Genomic DNA, 16,781 nt, shown 5'->3' with positions numbered 1-16,781 from the left:
GAAGTAGTAAGAAAAACCCAAAGATTTTATTTATTTATTTGACAGAGAGTGAGTTACAACCAAGGGAACAGCAGACAGAAGGAGAAGCAGGCTTCCCACTAAGCTATCCAGGTGCCCCTGAAGTGAGAAATCATTCAGAATCCAGCACTGATCGAACAGTTACATGTATTCATTGTGGTGGTGGTTATATGAATCTATGTATGGAATAACTTTGCATGGAGCTACATGCACACACAAATGAATATGAATACAGGTTGAAAAGAATGTTGAAAAGTGAATTATATCTAGTGTGGTTAACAGTAATTTTCTGGTTTTTATATTGTACTCCAGCTACATAAAATGTCACCATGGGAGGGGGCTGGGTGAAGTGTACAGAAACTCTCTGTACTACTTTTGCAATTTCCTGTCAATCTGTAATTATTTCAAAATAAAATGCTTAAAAAAGTATAAGCCTACGGATCACTGGTCAAGGTCACATTGCTATAAAAGTTTGCAAACTCTAGTCTCAATTTCTGTACTTGTGGATGTGTAACAAACTTAGCCAGTTGGCACGGGCCAGAAAACTACAGTTAAGTGTTAACTCTGTTTTCCTTCTGCAGCTTCTCTGTATTTTTACCATTCTCTTCAATCTCTATCCTTCATCTTCTACCTCTGCTCATTTATTCAGAGTTATTTACTGTGCACCTCTTTAGTGCCAAGACCTGGGGATATAAAAGTGAGCAAGTTCCTTACTATTTATGCTTATTTCCTAAAAGTGGCTACTTTTTAAAATTGAAGTATAATTGATATGCAATATCTTACTGGTTTGAGATGTATTTCATAGTGATTCATATTTTTATACATTATGAGTAAAGACTGTTGCTAATGAAAGAATCTTACAAATATGTAATACAAATTGCTAACAGTTCCCATTTATTGAGTACTAAACTATATACCAGGTGCTACATAGAGGATTTAAAATGGATATTCTCCTTTGAGCCTCTATTTGAAGTAAATACCATACTATTATTTCAGTTTCATAGGTAAACTCTTTGGCTACCATTTTTCTTAATGTTAAAAAGTACTGGAGTTGGTATTCAGATCCCAGTTGACTAACTTTCAGGGTTTTGCTTTAACCATTTAAATTAACCTCTTAAACTGTATGCCTCCCCATCTGGTATTTTGAAAACACATAATGGAGGAGGAAAGGAATTGGGACATACCTTCTGGTAGGAAGGTACTAGAAAGGCCCTAGAGAGAAAAGCTTATGCTGAATAGGTCTTTTTCTTTGTTTCTTTTTTTTAAAAGATAGTATTTATTTATTTGAGAGAGAGTGAGCGAGCAGGGAGAGGAGCAGAGGGAGAGGGACAAGCAGACTCTGTGCTGGCCATGGAGCCCAATGTAGGTTTCCATCATAGGATCCTGAGATCATGACCTGAGTCAAAACCAAGAGTCAGATGCTTGATGGACTAAGCTGCGCAGGCATTCCTGCGTCTTTTTCATCATACTATTTACAGTGTTTACAGTGTCCGTTTTGGTTTTCCTTGCTCTCATCAGTGTAGATGTAGATCTGAAAACCAGCTGCCTACTTTGACTTTCATGCATGATATTAGCTACTGTTGGGGTGCCTGACTGGCTCAGTTGGTAGAGCATGTAACTCTTGATCTCAGCGTCATGAGTTCAAGCCCCACCTTGGGCATGGAGCCTACTTGAAAAGAAAAAGATAATAATAATAATAATAATAATAATTCCAAGTCCAGGTCCTTCTGTCATTTTACCCTTGGTTGTTTCTGTGAGGGGTACATCTACCTTGTTCAATTTGTAGTGTTTCTCTATCATAGAGAATAAGATTAGACCTCTTCTAGTGAGCTTCTTTTTTTCTTTCTAAGATGTTATTTATTTATTTGACAGAGAGAGACCACAAGTAGGCAGAGAGGTGGGGCCGGTGGGGGGGACGCGCAGGCCCCCACTGAGCAGAGAGCCTGACTCGGGCCTCCATCCCAGGACCCTGAGACCGTGACCCAAGTGGAAGGTAGAGGCTTAACCCACTAAGCCACCCAGGTGCCCCTCTAGTGAGCTTTTTATGTCACTTAACATCTCTGTGATTACTGGAATATTTTTAAGTTGCTAGGGACTTATTGGCTAGGGCTGTGGACCAACTGCATTTTCTTAAATTCTTGTATAGTGTAACTTGACATTTGAGACATAAACAAAAACCCATGGGATAGAAGTTCTGATACAATTGTTCTATAGATGAAACAGACTAACTTTATATTCTACATTATTTTAATAATCTAATATATCTGGAATTTGGTATCTAGAAGTGGAAATTGTAACCAGATTTCTATTTTGCCAAATGATATGCAAAATACTGTATTGTTTTTATGTTTACCTTGAGAACTCAAAGATTTTTCTCAGGAAAAATGAAATACAGCACTGTGGTGACTTATCCTAAAGAATTGGCACATGGGTGGAAGATAGATTTAAATATTCAGAATATTAATATTCTCCTTCCCAAATACAAAATAGTTTTATATCTACTGTTGCTGAATTTTTGCTTTTTAAAAGATTTTCTCTTTGCAAATTAAATGACCCCTAAAGTAGAACTGTATGTTAATGCTATTTGTCAAAAGTTAATTTATAGAAAATATTTTCCGTCATAGCATAATCATATATATTTATGATACATATTTTATTATTGTTGGGGAATGAAATTCTGTGCAACCATAGAAATAAAGTCTAAATCAGATGGGTGAATCCTGGATTATTTTTGCTTGGATAAAGAGATTAATGCTTAGCCACAACCAGGTGAGTTGGCCCTGATTGTGGGTAGGTTGGTGATTGGATGGTTACAGGAATATGTAAGTTTTTGCCAGCATATTTTTTAATTTTTTATTTTCTATTTTTTTTTAAGCATACATGCTGCTGAAGTGAGCACTTGCCAGTATGCTTCTAACCACCCACCCTTAACTTGCTGTATGTGGACAAATGGTCTCTTGAGGTTTATTTATTTGGGGATTGGTTGTCCTCTCTTATGTTCCAATTAAACATTAACATTTTTTTATTATGAAAAATTTCAAACATTCATATGAGAGAATATACAGTACAATGAATACCCCACCTGCCCCTGCCCAGTATACTCTTTAATAGTTCCTAAAACACTTTGCCATCTTGGTTTCATATCCCCATTTTTTTGTTAGTGTTACTGGAATATTTTGAAGCACCCCAGATATTTTTTCATGCTTTTATATCTTTAAGAGATATTTATATTTTTATTTATTTTAACAAATATTTTATTTATTTATTGGGAGGTGGGGAGCAGGAGAGAGAATCTGATGCAGACTCTGCTCTGAGTGCAGAGCCCAACATGGGGCTCGATCCTGCAACCATGAGATCATGATGTGAACTAAAACCAAGAGTTGGGTGCTTAACTGACTGAACCACCCAGGCACCCTGAGATAAAGGTTTTTTAAAAAGTAACCATAGTAGGGGTGCCTGAGTGGTTCAGTCTGTTAGGACTCTTGACTTCAACACAGGTCATGATCTCACAGTCTTAGGATCAAGAACCACATTGGGCTCCCTGGTTAGTGGGAAGCCTGCTTCTCCCTCTCCTTCTGCCTCTCCCCTCGCTGAAGCTCTTCCTTGTGCATTTGCTCTCCCTCTCTCTCTTTGAAATTAAAAAAAAAAAAAAATGTAACCACAACAACATTGTCATGCCTCGTGCAATGGCAATAATTCTTTACTGTTACTTAGTTTCTTTTTTTTTTTTTTTTTTAAATTTTATTTATTTATTTGACAGACAGAGATCACAAGTAGGCAGAGAGGCAGGCAGAGAGAGAGGAGGAAGCAGGCTCCCTGCTGAGCAGAGAGCCCGACGCGGGACTCGATCCCAGGACCCTGAGATCATGACCTGAGCCGAAGGCAGCGGCTTAACCCACTGAGCCACCCAGGTGCCCCAGTTTCTTTTTTTTTAAGTTAGGATCTAAATAATCGTGTGATTACCAGATTTCAAATCTCTCAATCTGTAATAGTACCCTTATTACATTTATTGGCTCTGTGCATCCTTATGGTGTCCTTTAACATGTTTTTCTGTTACCTGTAATTTTTGGAGACTGGTAGTTACATCAGACTCCTATTCCAGTTTTTTATTGATTACCTATTGCATCATGTAAGGGGGGAAAATACCAGGTTCTCTTATTTTAGTGATAGCAAATTTAACCAGTAATTATGGTGTAGTCAATCCTGACTATGGTGTAGTTAATCCTGTAGTCAATCCTATAGTCTATTACACAGTTCCCCATCAACCTTTCATCTACTGATTTTAGCTGCCATTGATGATTGTTGAATTTATTAGATAGAATTCTGCTGAAATACAGTTCATATGAGAAAGATAGGAGAAGTACTGATTCTTTTCCTTTGTCAATTTTCAGAGAACGAGTGGATGTCATATTGGTAATTTAACCTCCAAAGGTGATCAATAGGGACTTATTTTTTTTATGAGTTTATCTTTATATATTTGTTGTACTTTGATGCCATTACACTCGTTTTTTGTTCTTCATGTTGCTCAAATTGCCTCATTTTTGTCCAGTGGAAGTCTTTTCAAATTGGGTTCTGTAACCTTTTGCATGATCCTGGTAGTCTTTAGTAAATTCCTTGGCCCTAGCTCATTTATACACTTTTTACCTCAGTCCTGGAGCCACCATTTCTTGGTTCCTTTTAGTGAAAATGGTACTTAGAGACTATAATCTAGATGCTAGTCATGCTACTTATGGCTGCTGGGTTGTCAGTGCTTAGGTCTTATCATTGGACAGTTAAGATATATATATATATATATATATATATATATATATATAAATAAAAGATTTTATTTATCTGACAGAGATCACAAGTAGGCAGAGAGGCGGGGGGTGGGGGTGACCCAGTGTGGGGCTCGATCCCAGGACCCTGAGACCATGACCCAAGCTGAAGGCAGAGGTTCAACCCACTGAGCCACCCAGGTGCCCCAAGATATATGTATTTTGTAGGAAAAAGGAACAACAAAACTTTTCAGTTCATATGGATTTTTCCAATTCATATTTAAGAGTTTTTGTTTTAAAACTTTATCACTTTTATGTTGAAAATCTTAGTTCCTAATGACATTAATGTAATAACTTATTTGCTTTATCTATTTATATATGACAGTTTTGGTAGTAATACTGGTATTATTATAACAGTAAGGCTAGTAACAGTTTAAGATTGCTTTGTTTTTTTTTACCCTCAGGATATATTTCAGTAAGGTGTTTGTAGTCAAAATAGTTTAGTTTAGCTTTTCTTTGTGTTTATGCCACTTACCAATTTGGTGTAGTTTTTTTACAGTTTGAGTTTCTAGAAATTATTTTTTTTTTACTTTCTCATTTTTTTAAAATGCAAGGCTTTACGTGTTTCCAAAGTTACTGCAATGAAAGAATGTTCAAAGAGGAGTGACTTTCATTCCTGTTCTTCTTTCACCATTTCTTTTAATAGGTTTAATTTTGTTGAGCCTTCAGTTTTTGATTTTGAAAATAGAAGCATACAAAATGTACTGTTTTGTGTCTTGCTGTTTCATTTAACAATATATTCTGGAGATCATACTAGCACAGTATACAGAGTTCTTCATCATTTGCTTTGTCCTGCTAAATACTACTTCATTGAACGGATATACCACTGTTATTCAGCCACTCTTTTGATGAAGATTTAGGCTAGTTCCAGTCTTCTGCTATCACATGGATAACCTTTGCATTTTATTTTAACCTTCTTTTTCCATGCATGAAATGGTGAGGGATGGTGTAATCAGTGCATTGTAATTCACAGTAATCTTATATTATCATTGACTTTGCCTTGTAAAAATAAGAGTTTCGGGATTTGTTTGTTTTGAGTTGTGGGTATCATTGTCATACTTGTGCTTGTGTTAGTTGACTTTAAACCTTTCTCTTTCACACCTTGAACATTAATTTGCTATTTTTGGGAAAATGCTTCAACTTCACAACAATCAGAAAATAAGTGATAGGGACACCTAGGTGGCTCAGTTGGTTGGACGACTGCCTTCAGCTCAGGTCATGATCCCGGAGTCCCGGGATCGAGTCCCGCATCAGGCTCCCAGCACCATGGGGAGTCTGCTTCGCTCTCTGACCTTCTCCTCGCTCATGCTCTCTCTCACTGTCTCTCTCTCAAATAAATAAATAAAATCTTAAAAAAAAAAAAAAAGAAAATAAATGATAGCTGTCTTACTGTGTTTAAGCTGTTGTTCCTGAAGAAAACTGAGTTTCTCTTTCTTTTTTTAAGCGGAGTTTCATTCCTCTTTGGTGTGTTTTGATTTTGGTCTGGTGGTAGTTTATTCTAGGAACTTTAGGAGTTGCTATGTTCTTTGTGTTATCAAAATAAAAATCAAGCCCATGTAGATTTTTTTTACAGTTATAACAGCAAAAAACTTGCTTCTGAAACATGAAAGAATGAAATTATTTTCAGAAGCATTTTTAATATTAACACCAAAGAAAGCAGGTGTTTATGGAAGAGAAATATCCTGAATTACTATCTTTGTGTATGAAAAGAGAAATACCTTCTATCTCATGTGTGTAGATTTCATTACATCACATGTTTTCCTTTCATTGTTTTAATTTGAAGCTGGGTTTTAAGCTAATTTGCATCAGGGTCTATAACCACATGAAGGAACTGACCGCCATCTATTTTCATGTTTCTGTTTAATGTGATTAAGCAAAAGTAGGACTGGAAGGCTAAGTATTCAGTCTGGTAAAATACAGGGTAGGTATAGCTTTTTAAACATTCACTACTTTATATCCTGTAGTCTGTCTATAGTAAGCCCTCTTCCTCAGACTTAGTATTCCACATTGCTTTCAGTAGAGTATTTCTTCATAGAAGAATCTAGTCTGAAGTTTTGGGGGAAGAAACCCCAAAACCTAGTGATTTCTTGCATATAGGTTGGAAATTTCTTTAGACACAAGATCAGCAGGACTGTTACTCTCTATTTAATGATACAACTGCTTCTGTTGCTAGGCAAATAATTTACTAGTACACTGAATCACAGTAACGTTTCTCTGAAACTTTTTGCTCTTTGCTCCCATTTCTGTGTAATAGCTAATAAATATTTGATTTAAAGAGCAAGGGCTCTGCATCAAAAAGCCTGGATACTTGGCTCTGTCACTTTGCTACTGTGATGTTAGGTTTCTTCATTTGCAAAATGGGAATACAAATAGTATACCCTTGGTAGTTTGAGGACTGCAGATGAACTAGATGTTTGTAAAACATATAACCTGGTATCCCCCAAATAGAAAATACTCTGTTAGCTGCTGATAGTGGTGATGGTGGTCTAGTAATGGGCTCTATAAGACAATAGTATAATGTGACCAGCTCACTAAGAACTTACCCTCAACTCTTTTTGTTGTGATTCATTGGCTGGTACTAAAATTGAATTTCAATATTTACACATTTCTGTCTTTTGAAGGTTATTTAGCAATGGGTACCCCCCTCCCACATCTACCCAACGAGGAAAATAAAACCAGTAATTTAAGAGATTTAACTCCCAATAGTAAATAAATAGTGAAACTGATTTGTATATAATAGGCCCTAAAATGTCCAAATTAGATCACCACACATTCTGATTTATGGGTTTTGGAAAAAGCAGATTGCTTGAAGGGGAGAACATAATTCACTTTATGCAGGTGTTCCTGCAAATCAATTTGGAAGACAAATTTAGAAACATTTCAAGTAAATATGTAATTGTTAACATTTGGGATGTTATTCTTACCTTTCCTCACTGACTGTGGAACTCCACAAGGATACATTTAAGATCATCTGTGTTTGTTTACAAAGTGATTGTTTGTTTAAAGAAAATAAGTTATTAGCTTTACTCAGTATCATATGTAGACACTATGTTAAAATAAAGTTTCAGTTCTTGGGCTATGAGAGTGGTTGATGAGTATGACACTGTAGGGGAGAGTTGTTATTTTGATCTGTATGTATCAGAGATAGTGTTTGGATTAAATTATTTCTTCTGAGAATACTCTTGCCTTTAATTTTAATAACATTTCACTAATTTTTTTCTAGATTTGATCTGTATGTATGAGCCTCTGTCAGGAGCTCTCTGTAAGTTTGAGATACTCTGCTAGTTGAAGATGTGGATGTAAAGCAAGTGAGAAATAGTGCTTCTGTTTCTCTGCTCCACTGGCACTGGTTCAGGGCAGCGTATTCATCCCAAAGTGCTTTGCCTAAAGTTTTCAGGCCTTTCATAAAAAAAAGCAGGGTGGTATTCATGACTTTATTGTTTACATAAATTAAGTATATTTCTAATGGATGTTTTAATTTGCTTGTCCTCTTGAGTCCTATGTTTTGAATGAGAGAGTATGTCAGATGTTATAAATTAATTTATGGACTGTATGGCTTGTTTTTTCCTACAGGTCACTTTTTAGGTATTTCCTTCTTTTCCTTTGAGAATTGCTTGAAATGAGAAAGTTAAAACATGGTACTATTGTTAAGGAATTTTTTTGTTTCAAAAAGTAATGAGAATTAATGCCAGGAATGGGAATGGTCAACCCAGGTCAACCCAGATAACACAATAAAGGCAAGGATGTTACTTTTGTCTCTTTGTAACTTGAACCCTAGTTGGGAAGGCAGAAACAGTAAATAGAAGTCAAGGTTGGATGTGATTATCACTCTGCAAAGTACATGGTATAAGGGTTGAGTTTAGTAGTAGTGTTTGGAATGGTAAGGAAAAGGCTAGCAACAGGAGTATAGTCCTCGGTACATACTAGGTAATTGCCAAGTAAATGAAAGTGAGATTGAAGTGGCTGAGGGGATTAAGAGGGGTTTGGGGGGGTGATATATGTGTATGGAGGCTGGGAGAGAGGGAGGAGGATGGTAGAATGAAGGGCAGTATGAAAAATTACTTGAAGTGGAGACTGATCTATGTTTGAATTTGGAGGAGATCATTTTAACTATTGAAATTCCTTCTGGGGATTAGTGTAAAGCAAGCTTAGCTACATAGAAAATTGGGGATGTTGTTGGATATTTATTATTTCCTATGTTCTGAGTAGTGTTTGGCATTTAAATGCCACTCTTAGGGCGCCTGGGTGGCTCAGTCAGTTATGCGCTTGCCTTTGTCTCCGGTCATGATCCCAGGGTCCTGGGATTGAGCCCCACATTGGGCTTCCTGTTCAGCTGGGAGTCTGTTCCTCCCTCTCTCTTTTGTCCCCACCCCCCCAATCCACCGCTTTCTCATGGGAGTGCCCTCTCAAAGAAGTAAAATCTTTGAAGAAATAAAATAAGATAAATGCCGCTGTCAACAAGATAAACTAACTCCTGCCCCAAGCAGTGTTGGGAAATACTCTTCAGGTTATCATTGGAGGCTTCCTTCCTTTTGTTATCAACAGTTCTCTTGTCTTATCTCTTTTTGAGTTTTTATCTCTTCACAATATCCTAAATCTGGAATTTTAGTCTAACATAGGGTCTAGTTTTTATGTAGCTTATTCTCAACACCGCCTTTCAGAATATGGAATTTGGAAAATTTAGAGGTAATGTTTCTCTAGCTGAGGCTCTAGGATCTCTGAGTCCATATAGCCTTTTTCTTAGATTCTTAAGGGGTGGAGATTTTGTGAGGGTATTTAAAAGTTTTTCATGTTTGATTATCTTAAGTTAAAAAAACAGTTTTTTAGCTTTGAAATAGTTTTAGACTTACAGAATGGTCAAAAATAATACAGAGATTTCCTATATACCTTCTTCACCCCAGTATGAACATTTTACCATTTATCATTTATCTTTCTGCATACACACATGCACACATTACTTTTTTTCTGAAATGTTTGATAGTTATAGTCTTGATGCCTTTTTATCCTCATATCCTCCAATGTGTATTTTCTAAAGACAAAGGCATTCTCCTATATAATCACTGTGTAGTTATCAATTTTGAGAAATTAACATCAACACTACTAACATCAACACAATACTACTTTCTAACCCACGCACCTTAAAAATTATTTTGACCAGTTTGAGGTTTTAAGATTTATTTTACTTGAAAACTACCATTTTTCAGTGGTAATTTTCAAGTAAAGTAAATTTTAATATTTTAGATTCTTAAGTCAGTGCTCTTAAGTTGAGATCTAGCCTTCAATATCTGACAATTTTTTGTCTCTTTAAAAAAGGGACTCATGACAGAGGCTCATACATACGATCAAGTGATAGATTGATTTCTATCACTCAAATGTGAGGTACACTAACCTTGAGCATTTGAGTATATGAATTTTAGTGAGAAACCTTTAGAGTCATTCCCATGTCATCTTTTTTTTTTTTTTTTTAATATTGTTAATTTATTTGACAGAGATCACAAGTAGGCAGAGAGGCAGGCAGAGAGAGAGAGGGAGAAGCTGGCTACCTGCTGAGCAGAGCCCAATGTGGGGCTCGATCCCAGGACTCTGGGATCATGACCTGAGCTGAAGGCAGAGGCTTTAACCCACTGAGCCACCCCGGTGCCCCCCACCCCGTGTCATTTTTAAAGTCTTATTAAAATCAAGGTAAAGTAATTAAGTGCTGCTTCTGATTTGTGGTTCAGGAGACTCAGTGAACTGAAGGCCTGGAATGAGACCTTCTAGGACCTTACTTTTAGCTTGACATCTAAAACAGGAATTCTGTCTAATTTGAGGTAAGTTCTCATCCAGATTCTTCTTAAGCTTTTCTGATGACAAGGAAACTTCAGTGCCCTGTACAGTGACATATTCCAGTTGCAGATGCCTCACATCTTATTTATTTTTTTTTAAAGATTTCATTTATTTATCAGAGAGGGGGGCAGAGAGCGAGCACAGGCAGACAGAATGGCAGGCAGAGGGAGAAGCGGGCTCCCTGCTGAGCAAGGAGCCCGATGTGGGACTTGATCCCAGGACACTGGGATCATGGCCTGAGCCGAAGGCAGCTGCTTAACCAACTGAGCCACCCAGGCGTCCCCTCACATCTTATTTTTATAAATCAGTAAGAAAGACCAACAATTCAGTTGATTGGCAGAGGACTCGAAAAAGCACTTCCCAGCAGAAAGAAAATACCAGTGACTTAGAAACATGAAAAGCTATTATGATAGTAGAACTAAAAATGAAGCTACATGTATATGTATTGATATATAATGATATCTAAGGCTTTAAATGGAGAAAAATAAGTTACAGAAAGGTAGGTTTCCTTTTGTGTATGTGTTTTCTCCTTAAAAAGAGATATATATGCTCATTTATGCACACAATTTCCAGAAGGGTGTGAAGAACTTAACATTAGTTGCCAGTAGAGAGAGATCTAATTTGAGTTGTGTATCTCTTTATATTATGAATTTCCCCCTGAGTGCATGTATTTTTCAAAGAAAGAAAATGAATTTAAAATGTTCAGACTTAAAATGAGCTAAAATCTGTCATTCTGTATATCACAGCTCCAACTTCTGGAGTTGTGCAAAATAAGAGTATTTTATCTTTTGAGTTTTGTGATATTTTAAAATAAATCACTATGGTCTTGTAAGTGGTCTTTTTTCCGGTGTAATAAAAGTACTTCTGTTTGGGATATGTGGGTGGCTTAGTCGGTTGAATATCTGCCTTTGGCTCAGGTCATGATCCCCAGGTCCTGGGATTGAGTCTGGAGTTGGGCTCCTTGGTCAGGGGGGAGCCTGGTTCTCCCTCTGCCTGCAGCTCCCCTTGCTTGTGCTCTCTCTCACTCTCGACAAGTAAATAAAATCTTAAAAACAACAAACTTCTGTTTTAACTGTATCATTTCTTATGTGACATGGTATCCAGAATAGATTCCTTACTATCCAGCTGTGAGTATTCATCTGTGAATATTCTTTTTTTTTTTTTTTTTAAAGATTTTATTTATTATTTTACAGAGGGAGACACACGAGAGAGGGAGCACAAGCAGTCTCAGGACACAGGTGTCCCCATCTGCGAATATTCTTGATATGGCCAAATCTCCCATACCAAGCTTCCCTTTGGAAACTTAAGTTTTTGTGTCCTAACCAGAGAGATTGGGTAGTTAGTTGGTTGATTTTAATAGTCATGTTATTCATTGGTTCTTTGAACATGCTATGACTATATCTCTTAATTGAGTCATTTCCACATGTATCCTGTGGCCTGGTGGAGATCTGGCACCGTGCCGACTTGGACTAATCAACATTCTTTAAAGGTAGCTCTCCAGCAAGCTGCAGATACTTCTACTATACGTTTTTGACAGACAACTGGCTTCAGTCTTCCTGTTTTTTTTTTTTGTTGTTTTGTTTTCAATATTAGCTTTTCAAAAGAAGAAATAAGGCCATTCTAACATGATTGTTTGCTAGAGAATTAAATGGCTGTGTCTGCATGCCTGTTTATTTTTCATGGTAGGGATATTGGGGACTCTGTACTCCTAGCTCTGGCTTCCATACCCTAGTTCTGTCAACCTTCCTTCATCATTATTTTATACTGTTTACCAAAACAAGTGTTCTTTTATTAGAAAACATTTGTGGCTGATTCTTGCTACTTATTGTGGGCTCAGAATTTTGTTTCTTTAAAAAAGTCTTGTCTTACTGCAATGGCAGTCTGCTTCCGTGGCCACAGCTGGGTGTTGTCATTTCCTGGAAATGTACCCCAGCTCTGGTGCTCTGACCATAATTTCCAATTCTTTCACCTTACCCTTCTACCTCTCTTTCTGGTTTCCAGAAGATTTACTCTTTGAAGCTTCTAGTATCTTGCCCCTGCCCTGTTCTTTCAGTTTATCAGCTGCTTTCAGATTTCACTCTCTTCTGTTATCTGTGGGTTACTAGGTCACTCATTTATGTATTCTTGGGAATGCCTTCAGTTCTCATCTCCTTGTCATCTACCCCGCTTGTCCCACCCAACTTTCTGGAGTAATTCACCAGTTGTTCCTTTAGTTGCTTCTAGATAGTTTAATGCTGCCAGCAAAAGTAGAATAAATGTGCTTCCAAGCTCTATTATAAATTAATAATGTCCAGCTTTGGGCAGCAACATTGACGATTATAGTCCACTTCCATTTCTGTTACTTACACTTGAATTTTAACTGTTTTGCTCTGTTCCTTCTCTCAATGCTCAAGTGAGGATGTGAGAGAGAAATAGAAACCAAAAGGATATGCTTGCTTTGTTTTAAAATTTAACCATGTCTTCACTCATCTATATCTCCTTCTTTCAAGATCATTCCTTTTGGTCTGTTGTAGTGATTCCATATTTTTTTCTGTGATCTAAACAACTTGTTTGCTCCCCTGCTCTATTTATTATGAGGGAGGGAGGGAAGACACAGAATGGCTTGTATGGTATGATTGCTATACTTGAAAACAAAGATCTTTGTTTATCCTTCTCCTCCCCACCACCATCACATACACAGAAGAAACATTGGAAGGCTTTTCACACCAAGGTATTAATAGAAGTTGTCTCTGGATGTTGGATTGTGGACTTTTCCTTTTGCTTGTTTGTAATTTGATCTTTCTTTATTAACATGACATGCCTTTAAAGTGAGAAAATTTTATATTGTCCCCCATATTTTCTATACATGCCTATATTATTATTATTATAAACATTTTATTATCATGTTCTGGGAAATGTCTTGCCATCTCTGTTAAGCAATTCTCTGATTTCTGAAATGGATCATTATTCCCCCTCCACCCCTGAATCCTACTTCTGTAATGTTTCACCAGCTTTTGATCATGTGATGATGCTGATTATAGTTTGTCAGGATTATCCTGTTCATTTGCTTGTCCAAAGTAGAACTGCTGAGGCTTAGGAAAGAGTTCTGGTCACCTCAATATTTCCAGCACTCCTGTATGGATATAGGTGGATACAAGCATGGGATAAGCATGAACATTCTTTTTTTTTTTTTTTTTTTTAAGATTTTATTTATTTGACAGAGAGAGAGAGAGATCACAAGTAAGCAGAGAGGCAGGCAGAGAGAGAAAGGGGAGGAAGCAGGCTCTCTGTGGAGCAGAGAGCTTGACTCGGGGCTCGATCCCAGGACCCTGGGATCATGACCTGAGCCGAAGGCAGAGGTTTTAACCCACTGAGCCACCCAGGCGCCCCAAGCATGAACATTCTTAAATGTACACTGGAAAGGAGAGTACAAATATGAATGACATTCCAAATGCTTGGGTTTGTCCAGGTACCTTTGATGTTCTTTGAAAAAATTCCACATGGTACTAATTTAAATCAAATCTTTTTTTTTTTTTTTAAAGATTTTATTTATTTGACAGAGAGGCAGTGAGAGAGGGAACACAAGCAGGGGGAATGGAAGAGGGAAAAACCGGCCCCCCACTGAGCAGGGAGCCTGACGCCTGGCCTTATCCTGGGACCCTGGGATCATGACCTGAGCCCGAAGGCAGATGCCCCAACCACTGAGCCACCCAGGCGCCCCCAAATCTAGAATGTCGTAGGTTGTAAGACACAACTATCTTATGAACCACTAAGAAAGGAAAAAATGGTGCCTGTCAAACTATGATGTTATCGATGGTTTGATGCAGAAGTATTATTTGTGGGGAAAATGTACATCACAGAATTAATGAAATAAGTTGTTCTAAGATTGCATCTGTGAAGTTTTTAGTGGTTTTGGAATAGAAGAAAGTGTTTAACCTTGACTCTGATTCAGATCTCATCCATGTATTGCCAACTTTTTTCCCCTTCATTGTTTGGGTTTTGTATGGCTATGTAGACATTGGTGAATAGACTGGATTATGATGGAGTCAGGCCTACATTTGGAGACAGGATGTTTGTACATTTCTTTCAAGGGGCATTTAAAACAGATTATTACATTGCAGTCTTGCCATATAGCCTAAAGAGTGGCCTGCCTAAAGTACTAATCTGGCTGTCATAACCTAAAGCCCTTTTTGAGGCTTCCCTTTCCCCAGTATGCCTTGGTGCACTGGTGTATACCAGACTTAAGGCTTTTGATTCCACAATCTCAGGGCACAGTGTGGTTAGCTTTGTTAGAACATAACTGTGTGCTCAGAGAGCCACACACTGTGACCTTGAATAGAGTATATACCTTGTAATCAGCAAAGGGACAGTTGAATGGACACCACAAAGGATTAAGAACACCTAATCTGTAAGATAAAATCTATTTGGCCTCATGTGAAACCGGCCTTTGGACCTAGCTACTGCCCCCTTCTTCAACTAATTATTGGCTTCTTTCTGCCTTCTACTTTATACTCCAGGTAATGTTGAACTGTTTCTAGTTTTCTAGTGCATGTTGTTCTATGTTTTCATTTCTGTGCCTTTGTGGAGACTCTCCCTCTGCTTAGAATCTCCCTACAGGTATATTCTTTAGAAACTACTCTTCTTTTTTTTTTTTTTTCTTTCTCTGTAAATCTTTGAAATTTATTTATTTATATTTTTATTTTTTAAACTTAAGTTCAATTAATTAACATATAATGTATCACCTGGTTTTAGAGTTACAGGTCTGTGCTTCATCAGTTTTCTATAATAACCAATGCTCATTACAAACAACACACACCCTCCCCAATATCCATCCCCCACTTACCCCATCCCTCTCCCATCCAGCAACCCTCAGTTTGTTTAGTATTATTAAGAGTCTGTTATGGTTTGTCTCCATCTCTGGTTTCATCTTGAGAAACTACTCTTCTTTTAGGAAGGATTCTTTGCTTTCCTATCTTTCTACTAAACTGAGCTATCTCCCTCTTTGCTGTTACACTGTACATATTTCTATCCTTGTATATTTTATTATGTTGGAATTAACTTTTGTAACAATATTACATTTTGTATTTATAGGATACTGTAAGCTTCTTAAGGGCAGGCACTCTGCTTTATTCACCTTTTTATTTCACAGTTCGTGGTGCTATCTTCAATAAATATTTGCTATACCAAATGTAATTGAAACTTTACCGAATACCATATTGAATAGGTTGTAGTATCCTAGGTTTTAATAAAAAACAACTTTGATTTCAATTGGTTTTAAGTATTTACGATTTCTGTTTATTCTTTTGCATGCTTTCTTGGCTGGATGGCAATAGAGAAGAAGAAAATGAGGTAAGTATTATTTTAACTAGTTATTCAGTAATTATTGGATTAAAAATTCAGAATTGATGGGGCACCTGGGTGGCTCAGTTGGTTAAGTACCTGACTCTTGATTTTTGACTTGGGTCATGATCTCTGGGTTGTGAGGTCGAGCCCCACGTCAGACTCTGAGGAGCTGGACATGGACCCTGCTTAAGGTTTCTCTCCCTCTCCCTGCTTTCGTGTGTGTATTTGCTTTCTCAAACAAAAAACAAAACCACCCACAATAACTCAGAATTTACTTTTTTTTTTAAGTTTTTATTCTTAAAGTTATCTGTACACCCAATGTGGGGCTCAAATTCAACAACTCTGAGACCAAGAGCTGAGCACTCTACTGTCTGCACCAGCCAGGCAACCCTAGCTATCATTTTGAATGTGAAATGAAGTAATTGTTTTTGCTGAATTTTAAGATCTGTAGTAACTCATCCAGTGAGGAACGCTTTATATCTTGAGAAAACGGTTTTTAAACTTTGGAGCTTCAGAAGCTTTAGGCAAGGCAGAGAAAACTGGCAGATCTGGAGACAGCATTTTCCCTGTTTTTATGTATTGAGCTACAATGTAAGATGTCATTTGTCAAGTGGACTCTGTTTCTTAAAAGTATTTGAAGACCACTGCTCTGTGATAATGCCTGAGGAAACATTTACTTCCCATTTGAAATGTTACTGTATAATATTGAAAACTGATTTCAGATTTTACTATATTGAAAGGGAAAGCTTGTTCTCTTAAACAGTGAGAGTTGATTAAAGAATATCAATTAGAAAAGTG

The 16,781-nt window shown here is 37.2% G+C and overlaps 1 protein-coding gene across 5 annotated transcripts in view; it reads left to right on the top strand.

Moving 5' to 3' along the window:
* The window catches only part of SETD2 (SET domain containing 2, histone lysine methyltransferase), a 125,923-nt gene that overhangs the window by 16,289 nt on the left and 92,853 nt on the right, over positions 1-16,781 (top strand). For all 5 annotated transcript variants that reach the window (XR_009350683.1, XR_009350684.1, XR_009350685.1 and 2 more), the window contains exon 2: positions 15,974-15,989. Coding sequence is in view for 2 of the 5 variants with exons in the window: in XM_059160733.1 (XP_059016716.1) it covers positions 15,974-15,989 (16 nt within the window). In the remaining 3 variants the exon portion in view is untranslated. The remainder of the gene's footprint in view (positions 1-15,973; positions 15,990-16,781) is intronic.

Source organism: Mustela lutreola, chromosome 2, assembly GCF_030435805.1.
Source record: "Mustela lutreola isolate mMusLut2 chromosome 2, mMusLut2.pri, whole genome shotgun sequence".
Classification (NCBI taxonomy): domain Eukaryota; kingdom Metazoa; phylum Chordata; class Mammalia; order Carnivora; family Mustelidae; genus Mustela; species Mustela lutreola.
Note: the sequence above shows the minus strand (reverse complement) of the source record. Positions and strands in the feature narration are given on the sequence as shown.